This window comes from Tinamus guttatus, unplaced genomic scaffold, assembly GCF_059628265.1.
Source record: "Tinamus guttatus ecotype Peru unplaced genomic scaffold, ASM5962826v1 Tinamus_guttatus_pri_ptg000334l, whole genome shotgun sequence".
Taxonomy (NCBI): domain Eukaryota; kingdom Metazoa; phylum Chordata; class Aves; order Tinamiformes; family Tinamidae; genus Tinamus; species Tinamus guttatus.
This window is the reverse complement of record NW_028288868.1, coordinates 1-20,490: the sequence shown is the minus strand read 5'-3', so window position 1 is coordinate 20,490 and position 20,490 is coordinate 1. Positions and strand designations below refer to the sequence as shown.

Here is a 20,490-nt window from a genome sequence, read left to right as displayed (position 1 = left end):
GGCGACACCGGGGGCGGCTCCGGGACCGGCTCCGGTTCCGGCAGCGGCTCCGGCTGCTCCCGGATCCCGAGTGCGTCGCTCCCGGCCGCCCGCCCGGGCCCCAGCGCGGCCGCCCCCCCGCCCCGGCCCGCCCCGGTCCGGCCCCCGGTCCGGCCCCCGGTCCGGCCCCCCCCCGCCCCCGGGACCCCCCCCCCACCGGGCACGGCCACGTCCCTGCCCTGTCCCCAGCCCTGTCCCCATCCCATGTCCCTGTCCCCATCCCAAATCTCCATCCCTGTCCCCATCCCTGTCCCCATCCCTGTCCCTATCCCTGTCCCATGTCCCCGTCCTCATCCCATGTCCCTGTCCCCATCCTATATCCCTGTCCCCAGCCCTGTCCCTATCCCATATCCCTGTCCCCATCCCAAATCTCCAGCCCTGTCCCCATCCTTGTCCCCATCCCATGTCCCTATCCCTGTCCCCAGCCCTGTCCCCATCCCATATTCCCATCCCATGTCCCTGTCCCCATCCCAAAATTCCAGCCCTGTCCCCATCCCATATTCTTGTCCCCGTTGCTATCCCCATCCCTCTCCCCATCCCATGTCCCTGTCCCCATCCCAAATCTCCAGCCCTGTCCCCATCCCATATTCCCATCCCATGTCCCTGTCCCCATCCTACATCCCTGTCCCCAGCCCATGTCCTCATCCCCGTCTCTGTCCTCATCCCAAATCTCCATCCCTGTCCCTGTCCCCATCCCATAACTTTGTCCCCATCCCTGTCCCCGTCCCATATCCCCATCCTGGTCCCCAGCCCATGCCCTGGTCCCCATTCCCAATCCCATCCTGGTCCTGTCCCCATCCTACACCCCTGTCCCTGTCCCCATCCTACATCCTTGTCCCCAGCCCATATCCTGTCCCCATCCCTGTCCCCAACCCACATCCCTGTCCCCATCCCCATCCCTCATCCTCATCCCTTGTCCCTGTCCCCAACTCCCCTTCCCGGTGCCACCCCTGTCCCCATCCCTACCCTGTCCCCGTCCCCATTCCCTCCTCACCCCACGTCCCTGTCACCTTCCTGCCACCTTCACCCCATGTCCCCCTGTCCCCATCCCCATCCCTCATCCTCATCCCTTGTCCCTGTCCCCAAATCCCCTTCCTGGTGCCACCCCCGTCCCCATCCCTACCCTGTCCCCATCCCCATTCCCTCCTCACCCCACGTCCCTGTCACCTTCCTGCCACCTCCACCCCATGTCCCCCGTCCCCATCCCCCCCCTCCAGGTGCCCCCTCCCCAAGTGACACCAGGGGACAAACCCGGGGGGGGGGGGGGCGGGACGTGGCACCCACGGGGACACGGGGGGGGGGACACAACCCGCCCCCCCCCCGCTGCGGTCGGGCCTTGGGTCCCCGCCCAGGTGGCCACAGTGGCCCCTTGAGGGTGACACAGAGGCGGCTCTGTGTGCCCGGAGGGGGGGGACACCGCGGGGGGGGGGGGGGGGGGGACAGGGGCTATTTCAGGAATGGGCCCAAAATAGCGGCGGTCGCGAGGGAGGGGCCGCCCCACTCGTGTCCTCCCCCCCGCCCGGGGCTGCTGTCACTGCACAAAGGGGCCCTTGTGCCCGAGGGGACCCCCCCGTGGTGGCATCTTGGGGGGGGGGGGGGACACGGGGACACCCCACTCAAGACCCACCCCCCCCCGTCACCGTCTCTGTTGGTGGCATCTGGTGGGGGGGGGGACATGGGGACCCCCCCCCCAGTGGTGGCATCTTGGGGGGGGGGGGGGACACCCCACTCAGGACCTCCCCCTCCCCCTCCCTGTCACCGTCTCTGGTGGTGGCATCTTGGGGGGGGGGGGGGAGGGGGACACGGGGACATCCCTCCCAGGACCCCCCCCGTCATTGTCCCTGATGGTGGCATCTGCCAGGGAGGGGACATGGGGACCCCCCCGTGGTGGCATCTTGGGGGGACACGGGGACACCCCACTCAAGACCCCCCCCTCCCCCTCCCTGTCACCATCCCTGGTGGTGGCATTTTGGGGGGGGGGACACAGGGACATCCCTCCCAGGACCCCCCCCCGCGTCATCGTCCCTGTTGGTGACATCTGGCAGGGAGGGGACATGGGGACCCCCCCGGTGGTGGCATCTTGGGGAGGAGGGACACCCCTCCCAGGACACCCCCCGTCACCGTCACCGTCCCTGGTGGTGGCATCTTGGGGGGCGGGGGGGACACGGGGACACCCCTCCCAGGACCCCCCCCCGTCACCGTCACCGTCCCTGGTGGTGGCATCTGGCAGGGAGGGGACATGGGGACACCCCCCACCCCCAAAAAAACCACCCGGACTTGGGGACTGGAGAAGCAGCAACTTTAATCACTGAAAATCCAAAGCGACCGGGTGGGTTTTTGGGTGGGAAATGACATAATTTGGGATCGGGGCGGGGGGGGGGGGTGGGGGGGCAGGAACATGGAAATAAAACCCGGGGGGGGGGGGGTTAAAAGCGCGAGACCCCCCCCCCCAAAATGCAAACACCCCCCCAAAGGAGGGGGCTGTAGGACCTATAATAAAAACAGACCCCCCCCCCCCCCGCCATGTCCCCATGTCCCCATCCCCTTGGTGGCCGGGGGTGTCCCCGTGTCCCCCCCCCGCCCGGTACCTGCTGCATGGGGGGGGGCTGGGGGGGGGGTTCAAAGTGCTATGGGGGTGCCTGAGTCGTGGGGGGGGGGACACCGTTAAAAAGGGGGTGGGGGGGTCCCCATGGTCACCCCATGGGAGGGGGGTCCCAGGGTGACAATAAAGGGACATGGGGACATTTTACAATGGGACCCCCCACGAGGCGGCAGCTGGAAGGGGGTCAAGGAGGGGGGGTCCAGGACCCCCCCAATGGGATCTGGGAACCCCCTTTATGGATTTGGGAACCCCCTTTATGGATTTGGGATCCCCCTTAAAGGATCTGGGACTCCCCCCCCTTAACGGGATCCCCCAATGGGATCTGGGACTTCCCAATGGATCTGGGACCCCCCCATGGATCTGGGACCCCCCAATGGGATCCGAGCAGCCCCCTTAATGGATCTGGGATCCCCTTAATGGATCTGGGAGCCCCTTAATGGATCTGGGATCCCCTTTATGGGATCTGCGACCCCCTTTATGGGATCTGCGACCTGCCCCCTCCCTGGTTTAAGGGATCCAGCCCCTGCAACGGGATCCGGGATCCTCTTAACAGGATCCCGGACCGCAATGGGATCTGAGACCCCTTTATGGGATCTGAGACCCCCTAATGGGATCTAGGACCCCCCCAGGGGATCCGAGACCCCCCCTTTATGGGATGCAGGAGTTCCCGAAGGGAATCCAGGACCTCCCAAAGGGATCCAGGACCTCCCAGAGGGATCCAGGACCTCCTGAAGGGGATCCAGGACTTCCCAAAGGAGATCCAGGACATCCCAAAGGGAATCCAGGACCACCCAAAGGGAACCAGGACCTCCCAAAGGGGATCCAGGACCTCCCAGAGGGGATCCAGGACCTACCAAAGGGGATCCAGGACTTCCCAAAGGGAACCAGGACCTCCCAAAGGAGATCCATGACCTCCTGAAGGGGATCCAGGACATCCCAAAGGGATCCAGGACATCCCAAAGGGGGTCCAGGACCTACCAAAGGGAATCCAGGACTTCCCAAAGCGGGTCCAGGACCTCCTGAAGGGGATCCAGGACGTCCCCAAAGCAATCCAGGACCTCCCGAAGGAATCCGGGACCTCCCAGAGGGGACCCAGGAGCCCCGGAACGGCCTCCGGACCCCCCCGGACCCCCCCCGGCGCCGGTAGGGGGCTCAGGAGAGCTGATGCGGCGCCTCGAGCATCTCCATGAGGAAGGTGTCGATGGGGGTGTCGCCGATGAGCTTGAAGAAGAAGAGGTGCTCGAGGCACTTGAGGCCGATGGAGCGAAGGGCCGGCAGGCGCAGGAGCAGCTTCGCGAACCTGGGGGGCGACGGGGGCGATGGGGTTACCGGGGGTATTGGGGTACTTGGGTACTGGGGGGGTATTGGGGGTACCGGGGGTACCGGGGGTATTGGGGGTACTGGGGGTATTGGGGTACTTGGGTACTGGGGGGTATTGGGGGTTCCGGGGGTATTGGGGGTACCGGGGGTACCGGGGGTATTGGGGGTACTGGGGGTATTGGGGTACTTGGGTACTGGGGGGTATTGGGTATGCAGTGGTACTGGGGGTAGCAGTGGCACTGGGGGTATTGGGGTTAGTGGTGGTCCTGGGGGTATTGGGGGGTACTTGGGTACTGGGGGGTATTGGGGGTACCGGGGGTATTGGGGGTATCAGGAGTACCGGGGGTATTGGGGGTGCTGGGGGTACTGGGGTTAGTGGTGGTACTGGGGGTATTGGGGGGTACTTGGGTACTGGGGGGTATTGGGGTTAGTGGTGGTACTGGGGGCATTGGGAGGTACTTGAGTACTCAGGGGTATTGGCGTAATGGTGGTACTGGGGGTATCAGGAGTACCGGGGGTATTGGGGGTACTTGGGGGCTCAGGGGTATTGGGGTTAATGGTGGTACTGGAGGTAGCAGGAGTACTGGGGGTATTGGGGGTACTTGGGTATTGGGGGGGTATTGGGTAGGTGGTGGTACTGGGGGTAGCAGTGGTACTGCGGGTATTGGGGGGTACTTGGGTACTGGGGGGTATTGGGGTTAATGGTGGTGGTGGGGGTATCAGGAGTACTGGGGTATTGGGGGTACTGGGGGTACTTGGGGACTCAGGGGTGTTGGGGTTAATGGTGGTACTGGGGGTATCAGGAGTGCCGGGGGTATTGGGGATACTGGGGGTACTTGGGGACTCAGAGGTATTGGGGTTAATTGTGGTACTGGGGGTATCAGGAGTACTGGGGGGTATTGGGGTTAGTGGTGGTACTGAGCGTACCAGGAGTACCGGGGGTATTGGGGGGTACTTGAGTACTGGGGGGTATTGGGGTGAGTGGTGGTACTGAGGGTACCAGGAGTACGGGGGGTATTGGGGGTACTTGAGTACTGGAGGGTATTGGGGTTAGTGGTGGTCCTGGTGGTACTGGGGGTATTTGGGGTACTTGGGTACCAGGGATGCTGGGGGGAATCGGGGTTAATGGTGGTACTGGGGGTACCAGGGATGCTGGGGAGTACTGGGGATCCCCTAATGGATCCAGGACCCTCCTAATGGGATCTTGGACCCTCCTTTAGGAGACCCGGGATCCCCTAATGGGATCTGGGACCCCCCTAATGGGATCTGGGACCCCCCAGCAGGATCCAGGACCCTCCTAAGGAGACCCGGGATCCCCTAATGGGATCTGGGACCCCCCTAATGGGATCTTGGACCCTCCTAACGGGATCCAGGACCCTCCTAGCAGGATCCAGGATCCCCCTAATGGGATCTGGGATCCCCTAATGGGATCTTGGACCCTCCTAAGGGGATCTGGGACCTTCCTAAGGAGCCCTGGGACCCCCTAATGGGATCTGGGACCCCCCTAATGAATCCAAGACCTTCCTAAGGGGACCTGGGACCCTCCTAAGGAGCCCCGGGACCCCCTAATGGGATCTGGGACCCCCTAATGGGATCCAGGACCCCCCTAGCAGGATCCTGGGACCCCCTAATGGGATCTGGGACTCCCCTAAGAGGATCTTGGACCCTCCTAAAGGGATCTGGGACCCCCTAATGGATCCAAGACTCTCCTAACGGGATCTGGGATCCTCCTGAGGAGACCCGGGACCCCCTAATGAGATCTGGGACCCTCCTAGCGGGATCCAGGACCCCCCGCAATGAGATCTGGGACCCTCCTAATGGGATCTGGGACCCCCTAACGGGATCCGGGACCCCCCTAAGGAGTCCCGGGACCCCCAATGGGATCTGGGACTCCCCTAATGGGATCTGGGACCCCCTAATGGGATCTGGGACCCCCCTAGCAGGATCCAGGACCCCCCTAGCGGGATCCAGGAGCCCCCTAAGGAGTCCCGGGACCCCCAATGGGATCTGGGACCCTCCTAATGGGATCTGGGACCCTCCTAATAGGATCTGGGACCCTCCTAATGGGATCTGGGACCCCCTAACGGGATCCGGGACCCCCCTAGCAGGATCCAGGACCCCCCTAGTGGGATCCAGGAGCCCCCTAAGGAGTCCCGGGACCCCCAATGGGATCTGGGACCCTCCTAATGGGATCTGGGACCCCCAATGGGATCTGGGACCCCCCTAACGGGATCCAGGACCCCCCTAGCGGGACCCAGGACCCCCCGCAATGGGATCTGGGACCCTCCTAATGGGATCTGGGACCCCCTAACGGGATCCGGGACCCCCCTAAGGAGTCCCGGGACCCCCAATGGGATCTGGGACTCCCCTAATGGGATCTGGGACCCTCCTAAGGAGACCCGGGACCCCCTGAGGGGATCTGGGACCCCCTAATGGGATCTGGGACCCTCCTAAGGAGATCTGGGACCTGCTAATGGGATCTGGGAACCCCTTAACGGGATCCGGGACCCCCCCTAAGGAGACCTGGGACCCCCAATGGGATCTGGGACCCCCTAATGGGATCTGGGACCCCCCCCCCGTGGCGGCTCCGTCCCCCCCTACCTGCCCTGCTGCTCCGGGTACTTCTGCTTGCAGTAGGACTCGAGCGACTAGGGAGACCTGGGACCCCCTAATGGCATCTGGGATCCCCCTAATGGGATCTGGGACACCCTAACGGGATCCAGGACCCTCCTAAGGGGATCCAGGACCCCCCTAAGGAGACCCGGGACCCCCTAATGGGATCTGGGACCCTCCTAAGGGGATCTGGGACCTTCCTAAGGAGCCCTAGGACCCCCTAATGGATCCAAGACCCTCCTAATGGGATCTGGGACCCTCCTAAGGCGATCTAGGACCCCCTAATGGGATCCAGGACCCCCCTAACGGGATCCAGGACCCCCCTAGTGGGATCCAGGACACTCCTAAGGGGATCCAGGACCCCCCTAAGGAGCCCTAGGACCCCCTAATGGATCCAAGACCCTCCTAATGGGATCTGGGACCCTGCTAAGGGGATCTGGGACCCTCCTAAGGCGATCTGGGACCCCCTGATGGGATCTGGGATCCCCTAACGGGATCCAGGACCCCCCTAATGGGATCCAGGACCCTCCTAATGGGATCTGGGACCCCCAATGGGATCTGGGACCCCCTAATGGGATCTGGGACTCCCCTAATGGGATGTGGGACCCTCCTAATTGGATCTGGGATCCCCTAATGGGATCTGGGACCCCCCCTAATGGGATCTGGGACCCCCTAATGGGATCCAGGACCCTCCTAAGGGGATCTGGGACCTTCCTAAGGAGCCCTAGGAACCCCTAATGGATCCAAGACCCTCCTAATGGGATCTGGGACCCTCCTAAGGGGATCTGGGACCCCCTAATGTGATCTGGGACCCCCTGATGGGATCCAGGACCCCCCTAATGGGATCCAGGACCCCCCTAAGGAGTCCTGGGACCCCCAATGGGATCTGGGACTCCCCTAATGGGATCTGGGACCCCCCTAGTGGGATCCAGGACCCTCCTAAGGGGATCCAGGACCCCCCTAAGGAGTCCTGGGACCCCCAATGGGATCTGGGACCCCCTAATGGGATCTGGGACCCCCCCACCGTGGTGGCTCCGTCCCCCCCCTACCTGCCCTGCTGCTCCGGGTACTTCTGCTTGCAGTAGGACTCGAGCGACGCGTAGACCTTCTCGCGGAGCAGCTCCACCTCGCCGGGGTTCGAGAGGCCCTTGGCGTCTGCGGGGGGACACGGGGGCGTCACCGGGACCGGGGGGCGTCACCGGGACTGGGGGGTGTCACTGGGACCGGGGGGGGCCGCGGGGACCCACCGGGGTTGAAGAGGATGATGGCGCGAAGGCAGCCCAGCTCCGTCTTGTCCATGCGCATGTCCCGCATCTTGGAGACGAGCTCCGTGAGCACCCTGCGGAGCGGGGGGAAAACCGTGAAAAAAGGGGAAAAACGGGGGGAAAAAGGTGAAAAACGGGGGAAAACGGGGAAAAACGGGGGGAAAACGTGAAAAACGGGGGGAAAAAAGGGGGGAAAACGTGAAAAACGGGGAAAAACGGGGAAAAACGGGGGGGAAACATGAAAAACGGGGGGGGGAAAACATGAAAAACGGGGGAGGGAAACGGGGGGAATGAGGTGAAGAATGAGGGAAAGCAGGAAAAAACAGCAGAAAAGTGGGAAAAATGGGAGGAAAAGTGGGAATGAACAAGGCGAAAAGTGGGAACAAATGGGGGAAAAGTGGGAACAAATGGGAAAAGCAGGAAAAATGGGGGAAGAGGAGGAAAAAACAGCAAAAAAGTGGGAAAATATGGGGGAAACCGGGGAAAATGAGGAAAAAGTGGGGAAGAAAAGGGGGAAAGTGGGAAAAATGGGGGAAAAGTGGAAAAAATGGGGGAAAAGTGGGGAAAGTGGGGAAGAAAAGGGGGAAAGTGTGAAAAAATGGGGGGAAGTGGGAAAAATGGGGGCAAAAGTGGGAACAAACGGGGGCAAAAGCGGGAAAAATGGGGGAGAAGCGGAAAAAAAATGGAGAAAAGTGGGAAAAATGGGGGAAGCGGGAAAAATGGGGGGAAAGCGGGAAAAATGGGGGAAAAGCGGGAAAAAACAGCAAAAAATTGGGAAGAATGGGAGAAAAGAGGCAGAAAACGGGGAAAATGAGGGAAAAATGGGAAAAACGGGGGGAAGGGGGAAAAACGGGGGAAAGCGGGAAAAAAGGGAGGAAAGCGGGAAAAACGGGGGGAAAGCGGGAAAAACGGGGAAAGCGGGAAAAAAGGGAGGAAAGCGGGAAAAAAGGGGGGAAAGTGGGAAAAACAGGGGGAAAGAGGGAAAAACGGGGGGAAAGCGGGAAAAGGGGGTGAGTTTTGGGCTGGGGGTGTCCCGGGTGTCCCCCCGCCCCGGGACCTGTCGAAGATGGCGCCCACGCCGGCGCTGTGCGCGCTGTTGCGGTGCACGTGGAGGCCGGTGGCCAAGAGGATCCCGTCCTTGACGGAGATGGAGCGGTGCGAGAAGGACGCGATGAGCAGCTCGTTCCAGCCTGCGGATACGGGATGGGGCGTCGGGAATCGCCCCCCGTTCCCGGAAAAAAACACCCTTTCCATAAGGAGGGAAGGCCGCAAATTCCCGCCGGAAGCGCGGTCGGCGGCTTGGTGGGCCGAATGCGTCTGCAAACGCTGCGTTTTCCTGTGTGTTGGCTCCAAAATGCCCCAAACAGCCCCAAAACACCCCCAAAGGACCCCAAAATGCCCTCAAAAGCGTTCTCAAAACCTCCAAGAATGCCCCAAAACACCCCAAAATGCCCCCAAACCCTCCCAAGACCGCCCAAAACGCCCCAACGAGTCCTCAAAACCCCCCCAAAATGCCCCAACGAGCCCCCAAAACACCCCCCAAAACACCCCAAAATGCCCCAAAACACCCCAACGAGCCCCCAAAACACCCCAAAAGACCCCAAAATGCCGGAAAGAGCCCCCAAACACCTTAAATGCCCCGCGAAACACTCCAAAACGGCCCAAAACACCCCCAAAACACCTTAAATGCCCCCAAAACACCCCAAAACCCCCAAAGCATTCCAAAACCGTCCCAAAACACCCAAATGAGCCCCCAAAACACCCCAAAACGCCCCAACGAGCCCCCAAAACGCCCCAATGAGCCCTCAAAACACCCCCAAACGGCCCAAAACGCCCCCAAAACGCCCCAAAACACCCCAACGAGCCCCCAAAACGCCCCAAAACGCCCCAACGAACCCCAAAACACCCCCCAAACACCCCAAAACACCCCGACGAGCCCCCAAAACACCCCAAAACGCCCCAATAAGCCCTCAAAACACCCCCAAACGTCCCAGAACACCCTCAAAACACCCTGACGAGCCCCCAAAACACCCCAAAACGCCCCAATGAGCCCCCAAAACACCCCCAAAATGCCCCAATGAGCTCTCAAAACACCCCCCAAATATCCCCAAACACCCTCAATGCATCCCGAGCCCCCAAAACACCCCCCAAAACACCCTGACGAGCCCCCAAAACACCCCCAAAACACCCCAAATCGCCCTCAAAACATTCCCAAACGCCCCCAAAACGCCCCAAATTGCCCCCAAAACACCCCAATGAGCCCCCAAAACACCCCAACGAGCCCTCAAAACACCCTCAAAAACACCCTGACAAACCCCCAAAACACCCCAAACACCCCAATAAGCCCTCAAAACACCCCCAAACGTCCCCAAAACGCCCCAAAACGCCCCAAAACACCCCCCAAAGCACCCCAGAAACCCCCAAATGGCCCCAGAAGGTCCCCAAATGCCCCCAAAACGCCCCAACAAGCCCTGAAAACACCCCAAAACGTCCAAAACACCCCAAAACGCCTCAAAGCACCCCAAAACATCCCAAAACGCCCCAATGAGCCCCCAAAACGCCCCAACGAGCCCCAAAACACCCCCCAAACACCCCCAAAACACCCCGAGCCCCCAAAACACCCGGATGAGCCCCCAAAAGACCTCAAAACACCCCAATGAGCCCCTAAAACAGCCCAAAACACCCAACGAGCCCCCCAAACACTCCCCAAACACCCCAAAACGCCCCCAAAAACACCCTGACGAGCCCCCAAAACACCCCAAAATGCCCCAATGAGCCCTCAAAACATTCCCAAATGGCCAAAACGCCCCAAAACACCCCAAAACGCCCCAACGAGCCCCCAAACCCCTCCAAACGCCCCAAAACACCCCAAAACGCCCCAACGAGCCCCCAAACCCCTCCAAAACACCCCAAAACGCCCCAATGAGACCCCAAAACGCCCCAATCAGCCCTCAAAACGCCCCCAAATGGCCCAAAACACCCCCAAAACACCCCAATGAGCCCCCAAAACACCCCAACGAGCCCTCAAAGCATCCCCAAACGGCCCAAAACACCCCCAAACGGCCCAAAACACCCCCAAAACAGCCCAAAATGCCCAATGAGCCCCCAAAACACCCCCAAAACGCCCCAACGAGCCTCAAAACACCCCCCAAACACCCCAAGAGCACCCTGAGGAGCCCCAAAACACCCCCAAAATGCCCCAACGAGCCCCAAACACCCAAAACGCCCCCAAAAACACCCTGACGAGCCCCAAAACACCCCCAAAATGCCCCAACGAGCCCCAAACACTCCCCAAACACCCCAAAACGCCCCCAAAAACACCCTGACGAGCCCCCAAAACACCCCCAAAACACCCAAAACACCCCAAAACACCCCAAAACGCCCCAAACCCGCCCCCGCGCTGACCGGCGCGCAGCAGGATCACTTGGTCGTCCAGCGGCAGCTCCGAGAAGTGCGGGATGCGCTTGGCCCACTCGACCAGCGTGAAGAGCTGCTTGTCGGCGGCCTGGCAGATGTTGGTCACCGGGTCATTGGGCTGGTGACGAGCGGGGGTCAGCGGGGTGACGCGGAGAACCCCCCCCCCCCGCCCCCGACGGGTGTTGCGGCGCGCGGGTGTTGCGGGACGCGGGTGTTTACCGAGGCGGCGCCGTCGACGCTCTGCTCCGACTTCTGCTCCACGGCCAGCTCGGCCTCCAGGATCTTCTCCACGGGCATCTCCTCGTTGGCGCTGGCGCCGCCGTCGCCGTCGCCGTCCTTGTCCTTGCCCCGTTGGCGCTCCTCCTGCACCGCTGCGGGGACGCGGACGCCTGTAGCCGCCACCTGTAGCCGCCGCTTGTAGCCACCGCCACCCATAGCCACCTCTATTTGCATCCTCCATCGCCCGCTGCTTTCTTTGTCCATCAGCACCACCTGGATCTGTCGCCGCCGCCTGTAGCCGCCGCCTGTAGCTGCCCCCGCCGCCTGTAGCCTCCGCCACCCATAGCCACCCATATCTGCCACCCCTGTCAGCCGCTGCTTGCTGTATCCATCAGCACCACCTGGATCCGTCGCCGCCGCCTGTAGCCGCCGCCTGTAGCCACCACCACCACCTGTAGCCACCTCTATCTGCCACTCTCATCGCCCAGTGCTTCCTGTATCCATCAGCACCACCTGGATCCGTCGCCGCCGCCTGTAGCCGCCGCCTGTAGTCGCCTGTAGCCTCCACCACTCGTAGCCACCTCTATCTGCCACCCCCATCCTTGTCCTTGCCCCACTGGCGCTCCTCCTGCACCGCTGCGGGGACGCGGACGCCTGTAGCCGCCGCCTGTAGCCTCCGCCACCCGTAGCCATCTCTATTTGCCACCCCCATTGCCCGGTGCTGCCTGTATCCATCAGCACCACCTGGATCTGTAGCTGCCGCCTGTAGCCACCACCACCGCCTGTAGCCACCACCACTCGTAGCCACCTCTATCTGCCACCCCCATTGCCCAGTGCTTCCTGTATCCATCAGCATCACCTGGATCTGTCGCCACCACCTGGATCTATCACCGTCACCTGTAGCCGCCGCCTGTAGCTGCCGCCTGTAGCTGCCCCCACCCGTAGCCACCTCTATCTGCCACTCCCATCGCCCAATGCTTCCTGTATCCATCAGCACCACCTGGATCTGTCGCCACCACCTGGATCTGTCGCCGCCGCCTGTAGCCGCCGCCTGTAGGCGCCGCTGCCGCTTGTAGCCTCCACCACCCGTAGCCACCTCTATCTGCCACCCCCATCGCCCAGTGCTTCCTGTATCCATCAGCACCACCTGGATCTGTAGCCGCCGCCTGTAGCCGCCGCCTGTAGCCACCACCACCGCCTGTAATCTCCACCACCTGTAGCCACCCCTATCTGCCACCCCCATCGCCCAGTGCTGCCTGTATCCATCAGCACCACCTGGATCTGTTGCCGCCGCCTGTAGCTGCCGCCTGTAGCTGCCGCCTGTAGCCGCCGCCTGTAGCCACCACCACTCGTAGCCACCTCTATCTGCCACCCCCATCACCCAGTGCTGCCTGTATCCATCAGCACCACCTGGATCTGTCGCCGCCGCCTGTAAGCATCAGCCGTGGCCACCACCTGTGGCTGTTGCCTGTAACCGGCACCACCTGGATCTCTCACTGCCGCCTGTAGGCGTCAGCCGTGGCCACCACCTGTAGCTGTCAGTCGCCTGTAGCCATCACTGCCACTTCCATTCACAACTTGCATCACCTCTCTCCATCCATACCCATCACTGCCTGTATTTGCCACCACGGCTTGTAGCCAGCACCTGTAGCCGACCGTATCCGTCGCCGCCTGTATCTGCCACCCGTATCCACTTCTATCTGTTAGTACCACCCACATCTCGCACTTCCATCCACTACTGCTGTTTACATTCTTTACCACCGACCGTATATACCGCCGCTGCTTGTAACCATCATCTACAGCTACCTGTACCTGCGACTGCCTGTATGTGTTACAGGCACCCCTGTGCACTGCTTGTATCCACCGTCGCCACCTGTATCTACCGCTGCTACCTGAATCTGTTACTGCTGTCTGCAGCTATCACCTGTAGCCGCCGCCTGCATCCATTGTTATTACCCGTATGCACCACCTGTATTAACCACCAACGGTTGTATCTACCACTCCTACCTACTCTTAGCTCCTATATCCACAACTATCTGTATTTACCACCTATAGCAACCACCAACACTTGTATCAATCATCTCTACCTACCATTAACACCTCTATCCACCACAACCACCGCATCTACCACCCCTATCCACCACCTGTAGAGACCACCCACACCTACATCCACTACCACCACCTGTATCTACCACAACTGCCCACATTTACCACCTGTATCCACCGCCTGTAGTGGCCACCACCACCTGCATCCACCACAACCACCTGCATCTACTACCTGTATCCACCACCTGTAAAAGCCACAACCACCTGTACAAGCCACAACCACCTGTACCCACCGCCTGTAGAAACCACCACCACCACCCGTATCCACCACTTCCAGTGACCCCCAACACCTGCATTCACCCCCATCACCTCTAGTGGACACCACCACCACCTGTATCGACTACCTGTAGTGACCACCAGCAGCTGTATCCACCCCAACCACCTGTATCCATGACCTGTATCCACCACCTGTCCTGGCCACCACCACCACCTGTATCCACCACTTGTACCCACCACCGGAACCTGTATCCACCACCTATAGTAATCCACCACCTTATCACCAACACTGTATCCACCCCAACCACCTGTATCCACCATCTGTATCCACCACCACCACCTGTAGGAGCCACCACCACCTGTATCCACCATCTTTATGCACCACCAACACCTTTGTCCATCACCTGTAGGAACCACCATCACCAGAACCTGTATCCACCACTTGTACCCACCACCACCGCTTGTATCCACCACCTGTAGCGACCACCAGCACCCACATCCACCACCAGCGCCTGTATCCACCACCTGTAGTCATCACCAGCACCTGTATCCACCCCAACCCCCTGTATCCACCATCTGTATCCACCACCACCACCTGTATCCACCACCTGTAGGAGCCACCACCACTTGTATTCATCACCACCACCTGTATCCACCATCTGTACGCACCACCAACACCTATATCCCCCACCTGTAGGAACCACCACCATCTGTAGCTATCAACAGCACCTATATCTACCACTTATACCTACCACCACCACCTATATCCACCACCTGTGACGACCGCTAACACCCGTACCCACCACCTGTATCCACCCCAACCACCCGTACCCACGCGCCGTCCCCGCGGCCGCCTGTCCCCGCCGCGGCGCGCGGTACCTTCGCGCTTCATGCCGGTGGCCAAGCACTTCTGGTAGCGGCAGTACTGGCACCGGTTGCGCTGCCGCTTGTCCACGACGCAGTCCTTGTTGTCGCGACAGGTGTACGTGAGGTCCTTGCGGATCGTCCGCTTGAAGAAGCCCTTACAGCCCTCGCAGCTGTAGACGCCGTAGTGTTTCCCTGCGCGCCGGTAGCGGGAGCGGGGGGTTAGCGGGAAGTACAGGCAGATGGGGAACACCGCGAGGGGCCCAGGCGTCCGGGTGACCCACACGAAGGGCCCGGGTGTTCAGGGAACACCCTGAGGGGCCCAGGCGTCCGGGGAACACCCGAAAGGGTCCCAAGGGCCCTGTTGAGGACCCAGGGGTGCCCTGTGCACCCCAAGGGGCCCAGGCGTCCGGGTCACCCACACGGGGCACCCAGGGGTCCAGGGAACACCCCGAGGGGCCCAGGCGTCCGGGGAACACCCGAGAGGGTCCCAAATGCCCTGTATGGACCCCAGGTGTCCCCTGTGCACACCAAGGGGCCCAGGCGTCCGGGTCACCCACACGGGGCACCCAAGAGTCCCATTTGCACCCCGAGGGGCCCAGGCGTCCGGGGAACACCCTAGAGGATCCCAAGGGCCCCGTGCAGCCCCCAGGGGTCCCGCGTCACCCCAAGGGGCCCAGGCGTCCGGGTCACCCACACGGGGCACCCAAGAGTCCCATTTGCACCCTGAGGGGCCCAGGCGTCCGGGTCACCCACACGGGGCACCCAGGGGTCCCGTGTCACCCCAAGGGGCCCAGGCGTCCGGGGAACAACCAAGAGGATCCCAAGGGCCCCATGCAGACCCAGGGGTCCCACGCGCGCCCCAGGGGGCCCAGGCGTCCGGGTCACCCACACGGGGCACCCAGGGGTCCCCGCGTCGCCCCGAGGGGCCCAGGCGTCCGGGGAACAACCAAGAGGATCCCAAGGGCCCCATGCAGACCCAGGGGTCCCGCGTGACCCCAAGGGGCCCAGGCGTCCGGGTCACCCACACGGGGCACCCAGGGGTCCAGAGAACACCCCGAGGGGCCCAGGTGTCCGGGGAACACCCGAGAGGGTCCCAAGGGCCCCGTGCAGACCCAGGGGTCCCGCGCGCGCCCTGAGGGGCCCAGGCGTCCGGGTCACCCACACGGGGCACCCAAGAGTCCCATTTGCACCCTGAGGGGCCCAGGCGTCCGGGTCACCCATACAAGGAGCCCAGGCGTTCGGGGAACACCATGAAGGGCCCAGGCGTCCGGGTCACCCATATGGGGCACCCAGGGGTCTCGTGCGCGCCCCAAGGGGCCCAGGCGTCCGGGGAACACCCGAGAGGGTCCCAAGGGCCCCGTGCAGCCCCCAGGGGTCCCGCGCGCGCCCCGAGGGGCCCAGGCGTCCAGGTCACCCATATGGGGCACCCAGGGGTCCCATTTGCACCCCGAGGGGCCCAGGCGTCCGGGGAACACCATGAAGGGTCCAGGCATCCGGGTCACCCACACGGGGCACCCAGGGGTCCCGTGCGCGCCCGGCGTCCGGGGAACAACCAAGAGAATCCCAAGGGGCCCACGCAGACCCAGGGGTCCCATGCGTGCCCCAAGGGGCCCAGGCGTCCGGGTCACCCACACGGGGCACCCAGGGGTCCCGTGTCACCCCGAGGGGCCCAGGCGTCCGGGGAACACCATGAAGGGCCCAGGCGTCCGGGTCACCCACACGGGGCACCCAGGGCTCCCGCGTCGTCCCGAGGGGCCCAGGCGTCCGGGGAACACCCTAGAGGATCCCAAGGGCCCCATGCAGCCCCCAGGGGTCCCGTATCACCCCAAGGGGCCCAGGCGTCCGGGTCACCCATACAAGGAGCCCAGGCGTTCGGGGAACACCATGAAGGGCCCAAGCGTCCGGGTCACCCACACGGGGCACCCAAGGGTCCCGTGCACGCCCCAAGGGGCCCAGGCGTCCGGGGAACAACCAAGAGGATCCCAAGGGCCCCGTGCAGCCCCCAGGGGTCCCGTGCGCGCCCCGAGGGGCCCAGGCGTCCGGGTCACCCACACGGGGCACCCAAGAGTCCCATTTGCACCCTGAGGGGCCCAGGCGTCCGGGTCACCCATACAAAGGGCCCAGGCGTTCGGGGAACACCATGAAGGGCCCAGGCGTCCGGGTCACCCACACGGGGCACCCAGGGGTCCCGTGTCACCCCAAGGGGCCCAGGCGTCCGGGGAACACCCGAGAGGGTCCCAAGGGCCCTGTGAGGACCCAGGGGTCCCACGCGTGCCCTGAGGGGCCCAGGCGTCCGGGTCACCCACACGGGGCACCCAAGAATCCCATTTGCACCCTGAGGGGCCCAGGCGTCCGGGTCACCCACACGGGGCACCCAAGGGTCCCGTGCGCGCCCCAAGGGGCCCAGGCGTCCGGGGAACAACCAAGAGGATCCCAAGGGCCCCATGCAGACCCAGGGGTCCCGCGCACGCCCCGAGGGGCCCAGGCGTCCGGGTCACCCACACAAGGGGCCCAGGCATCCGAGGAACACCCGAGAGGGTCCCAAATGCCCTGTCTGGACCCCATGTGTCCCCTGTGCACCCCAAGGGGCCCAGGCGTCCGGGTCACCCACACGGGGCACCCAGGGGTCTCGTGTGCACCCCGAGGGGCCCAGGCGTCCGGGGAACACCATGAAGGGCCCAGGCGTCCGGGTCACCCACACGGGGCACCCAGGGGTCCCGTGTCACCCCGAGGGGCCCAGGCGTCCGGGGAACACCCGAGAAGGTCCCAAGTGCCCTGTGCAGAGCCCAGGAGTCCCGCGCACGCCTTGAGGGGCCCAGGCGTCCGGGTCACCCACACGGGGCACCCAGGGCTCCCGCGTCGCCCCGAGGGGCCCAGGCGTCCGGGCCCGGCGCCGTCACCTGAGGAGCGGTCGCCGCAGATGGCGCAGAGCCGCTTGCCGGCGCCGTGGGGGGGGCAGGGGGGGCCCCGCAGCCCCAGCGGCGGCTTCACGTCCTCCGAGCTGCTCACGGGGTGCAGCCCCGTCGAGTTGATCTGCCCAAAACGACCCAAAAATGCCGAAATTAGGGTCGGGAGAGGAAAAAAATGTGTGTCCCCCCCCCTAATTCCGGTACTTACGTGGGGGCTGCTGAGGGGGCCGTAGGCGAGGGGGGGGGCGGGGGGGCAGCCCCGGGGCCCCCCCCGCGGCGGACGAGCTGATCACGGGGAAGGGGGAGCCCAGGGGGGCGCTGGGGGGGGGCAGCGATGACGTCATGGCGGCGGCGGCGGGGGGGCGCGGGGGGGGCGAGGAGCTGTCCGGGCTCCGGCAGTCTGGGGGGGGGGGCGGGGGGGGGCAATGAGGGGGGGGACCCCCCAAATTGCCCCCCCAGGACCCCCCCCATGTCCCCCCCCCACCCCCATTGTCCCCCCCATGTCCCCCCCCCACCCCCATGTCCCCCCCATGTCCCCCCCCATGTCCCCCCCACCCCCATGTCCCCCCCCACTCCCATTGTCCCCCCCCCCCGTATCCCCATGTCACCCCCCCCGGCCCCACCCCCAAGTCCCCCCCCCTCCAATTCCCCCCCCCCATAAATCCCCCTCCCCCCCAGTCAAATGCCCCCCCTCCCCCCCCATGTCCCCCCCCAATGTCCCCTCGACCCTCCCCCCATGTCCCCATGTCCCCCCCATGTCCCTGTCCCCACTCGTGTCCCCCCCGTGTCCCCCTGACCCCCCCTTGTCCCCATGTCCCCCCATGTTCCCATGTCCCCCCCGTGTCCCCATTTTGTCCCCCACGTCCCCCCATGTCCCCATATCCCTCTGTGTCCCCATGACCCCCCGTGTCCCCATGTCCCCGTGTCCCCACATGCCCCCCATGCCTGTGTCCCCTCGTGTCCCTATGTCTCCTGTCCTCCCATGTCCCCCCCATGTTCGCGTGTCTCCCCCCCGTGTCCCCATGTCACCTCTGTGTCCCCATTTCCTCCTCCATGTTCCCCTATGTCCCCATGTCCCCCCTGTGTCCTCCCACTGTGTCCCCCTCTCCCCGCCCCGTGTCCCCCCGCGTCCCCATGTCCCCCCCATCCCCATGTCCCCCCCCAAGTGTCCCCATACCCCCCACCGTGTCCCCCCCATGTCCCCATGTCCCTGTGCATCCCCCCGTGTCCCCATTTCCTCCCCCGTGTCCCCTCGTGTCCCTCTCCTTGTCCCCATATCCCTCTGTGTCCCCGTGTCCCTCCGCTGTGTCCCCCTCTCCCCACCCCTTGTCCCCCCGTGTCCCCATGACCCCCCATGTCCCCCCGTGTCCCCATGTCCCCCCCATCCCCGTGTCCCCCCCGTGTCCCCATGTCCCCCCATGTCCCCATGTCCCCCCCATCCCCGTGACCCCCCCGTGTCCCCATGACCCCCCCGTGTCCCCACGTGTCCCCATGTCCCCCCCCAAGTGTCCCCATGGCCCCCCATGTCGCCCCCATGTCCCCATATCCCTCTGTGTCCCCGTGTCCCCCCCATGTCCCCCTCTCCCCGCCCCGTGTCCCCATGTCCCCCCATCCCCGTGTCCCCCCCATGTCCCCATGACCCCCCGTCGTGTCCCCCCCGTGTCCCCCCATGTCCCCATGTCCCCCCCGTGTCCCCATGTCCCCCCCATCCCCATGTCCCCCCCCAAGTGTCCCCATACCCCCCCACCGTGTCCCCCCCCATGTCCTCGTGTCCCCCCCCGTGTCCCCATGTCCCCTGTCCCCCCCATGTCCCCATATCCCTCTGTGTCCCTCTGTCCCTCCGCTGTGTCCCCCTCTCCCCGCCCCGTGTCCCCCATGTCCCCATGTCCCCCCATCCCCGTGACCCCCCCATGTCCCCCCGTGTCCCCATGTCCCCCCATGTCCCCCCATCCCCGTGACCCCCCCGTGTCCCCATGTCCCCCCGCGTCCCCATGTCCCCCCATGTCCCCATGTCCCCCCATCCCCGTGACCCCCCCGTGTCCCCATGTCCCCCCCCCAAGTGTCCCCATGTCCCCCCCCATGTCCCCCCCCGCCCCGCCCCGCCCCCCCGTGGCCCCGCCCCCTCACCGCGGTCACTGTCTCCCATCCCGCGCAGCCGCCGCCGCCTCCGGGGGGGCTCCGGGCTCCGCCGCCCCCCGCCCCCCCCCTCCCTCCCGCCCTCCGCCCGGGGCTCGGGGCCTGCACCGGCCGCCGCCGCCTGCGCTCCCGGCGGCCCCCGCGCGCCGCTCCCGGCGGCCCCCGCGCGCCGCCCGCCCGCCCGCGCCCGGCCCCAACATGGCGCCGCCCGCGGCCAACATGGCGCCGCCCGCCTGTACGGCCCCCTTGCGCGGCGGGCGGCGCCATGTTGGCCGCGGGCGGCGCCATGTTGGCCGCGGGCGCTTCCCCGGGCTCTCGCGAGATCGCGGCGAGCCGGGGGGCGGGGCCGCGGTGCCACGTCGGGCTCGGAGCTAACGGAGCGCGCGGACGGTGAGGACCCCCCCCCCCCCCCCTCCGCCCGCCCCGGGAGCCGCTCTAGCCGCCGTCTCGCTGCTCCGGGCCCCGCGACCATAGAGAGCGCGCGGGAGCTCCCGGGGCGGGCGGGAAGGGGGGGCCCTCTAGCCCCCCACGCTGCCCTCTCTATGGCGGGGGGAGGAGGGCCGCTCTGGCGACGCCGTCTCTATGGTGGTCTGTAGTGGGGGCCGCTCTTGGTGCCTTTTCCCCAGCTCTATGGTGTGACACCCCTCCGCCCCCCCCCCCGGTGCCGCTCTGGAGTCTCTTCCTTGTCTCTATGGTACAACCCTTTTCTGCCGCTCTGGTGCCTTTTGTGCATCTTTATGGTTGACCAATGGTGTTTGCTGCCCATCTCTATGGTTTGACC

General features: G+C 64.5%; 1 protein-coding gene across 1 annotated transcript; it reads right to left on the bottom strand.

The window, feature by feature from the left end:
- Window positions 1–3,792: 3,792 nt before the first annotated feature.
- On the bottom strand, window positions 3,793–19,816 carry RXRB (retinoid X receptor beta). The gene is given in 11 exon segments (XM_088529651.1): window positions 3,793–3,941; window positions 7,624–7,729; window positions 7,822–7,913; window positions 8,897–9,029; window positions 11,245–11,374; window positions 11,476–11,627; window positions 14,677–14,856; window positions 17,565–17,697; window positions 17,782–17,826; window positions 17,828–17,973; window positions 19,701–19,816. Coding segments are annotated over 11 exon segments (1,284 nt in total). The 5' UTR covers window positions 19,720–19,816; the 3' UTR covers window position 3,793.
- Window positions 19,817–20,490: the final 674 nt, after the last annotated feature.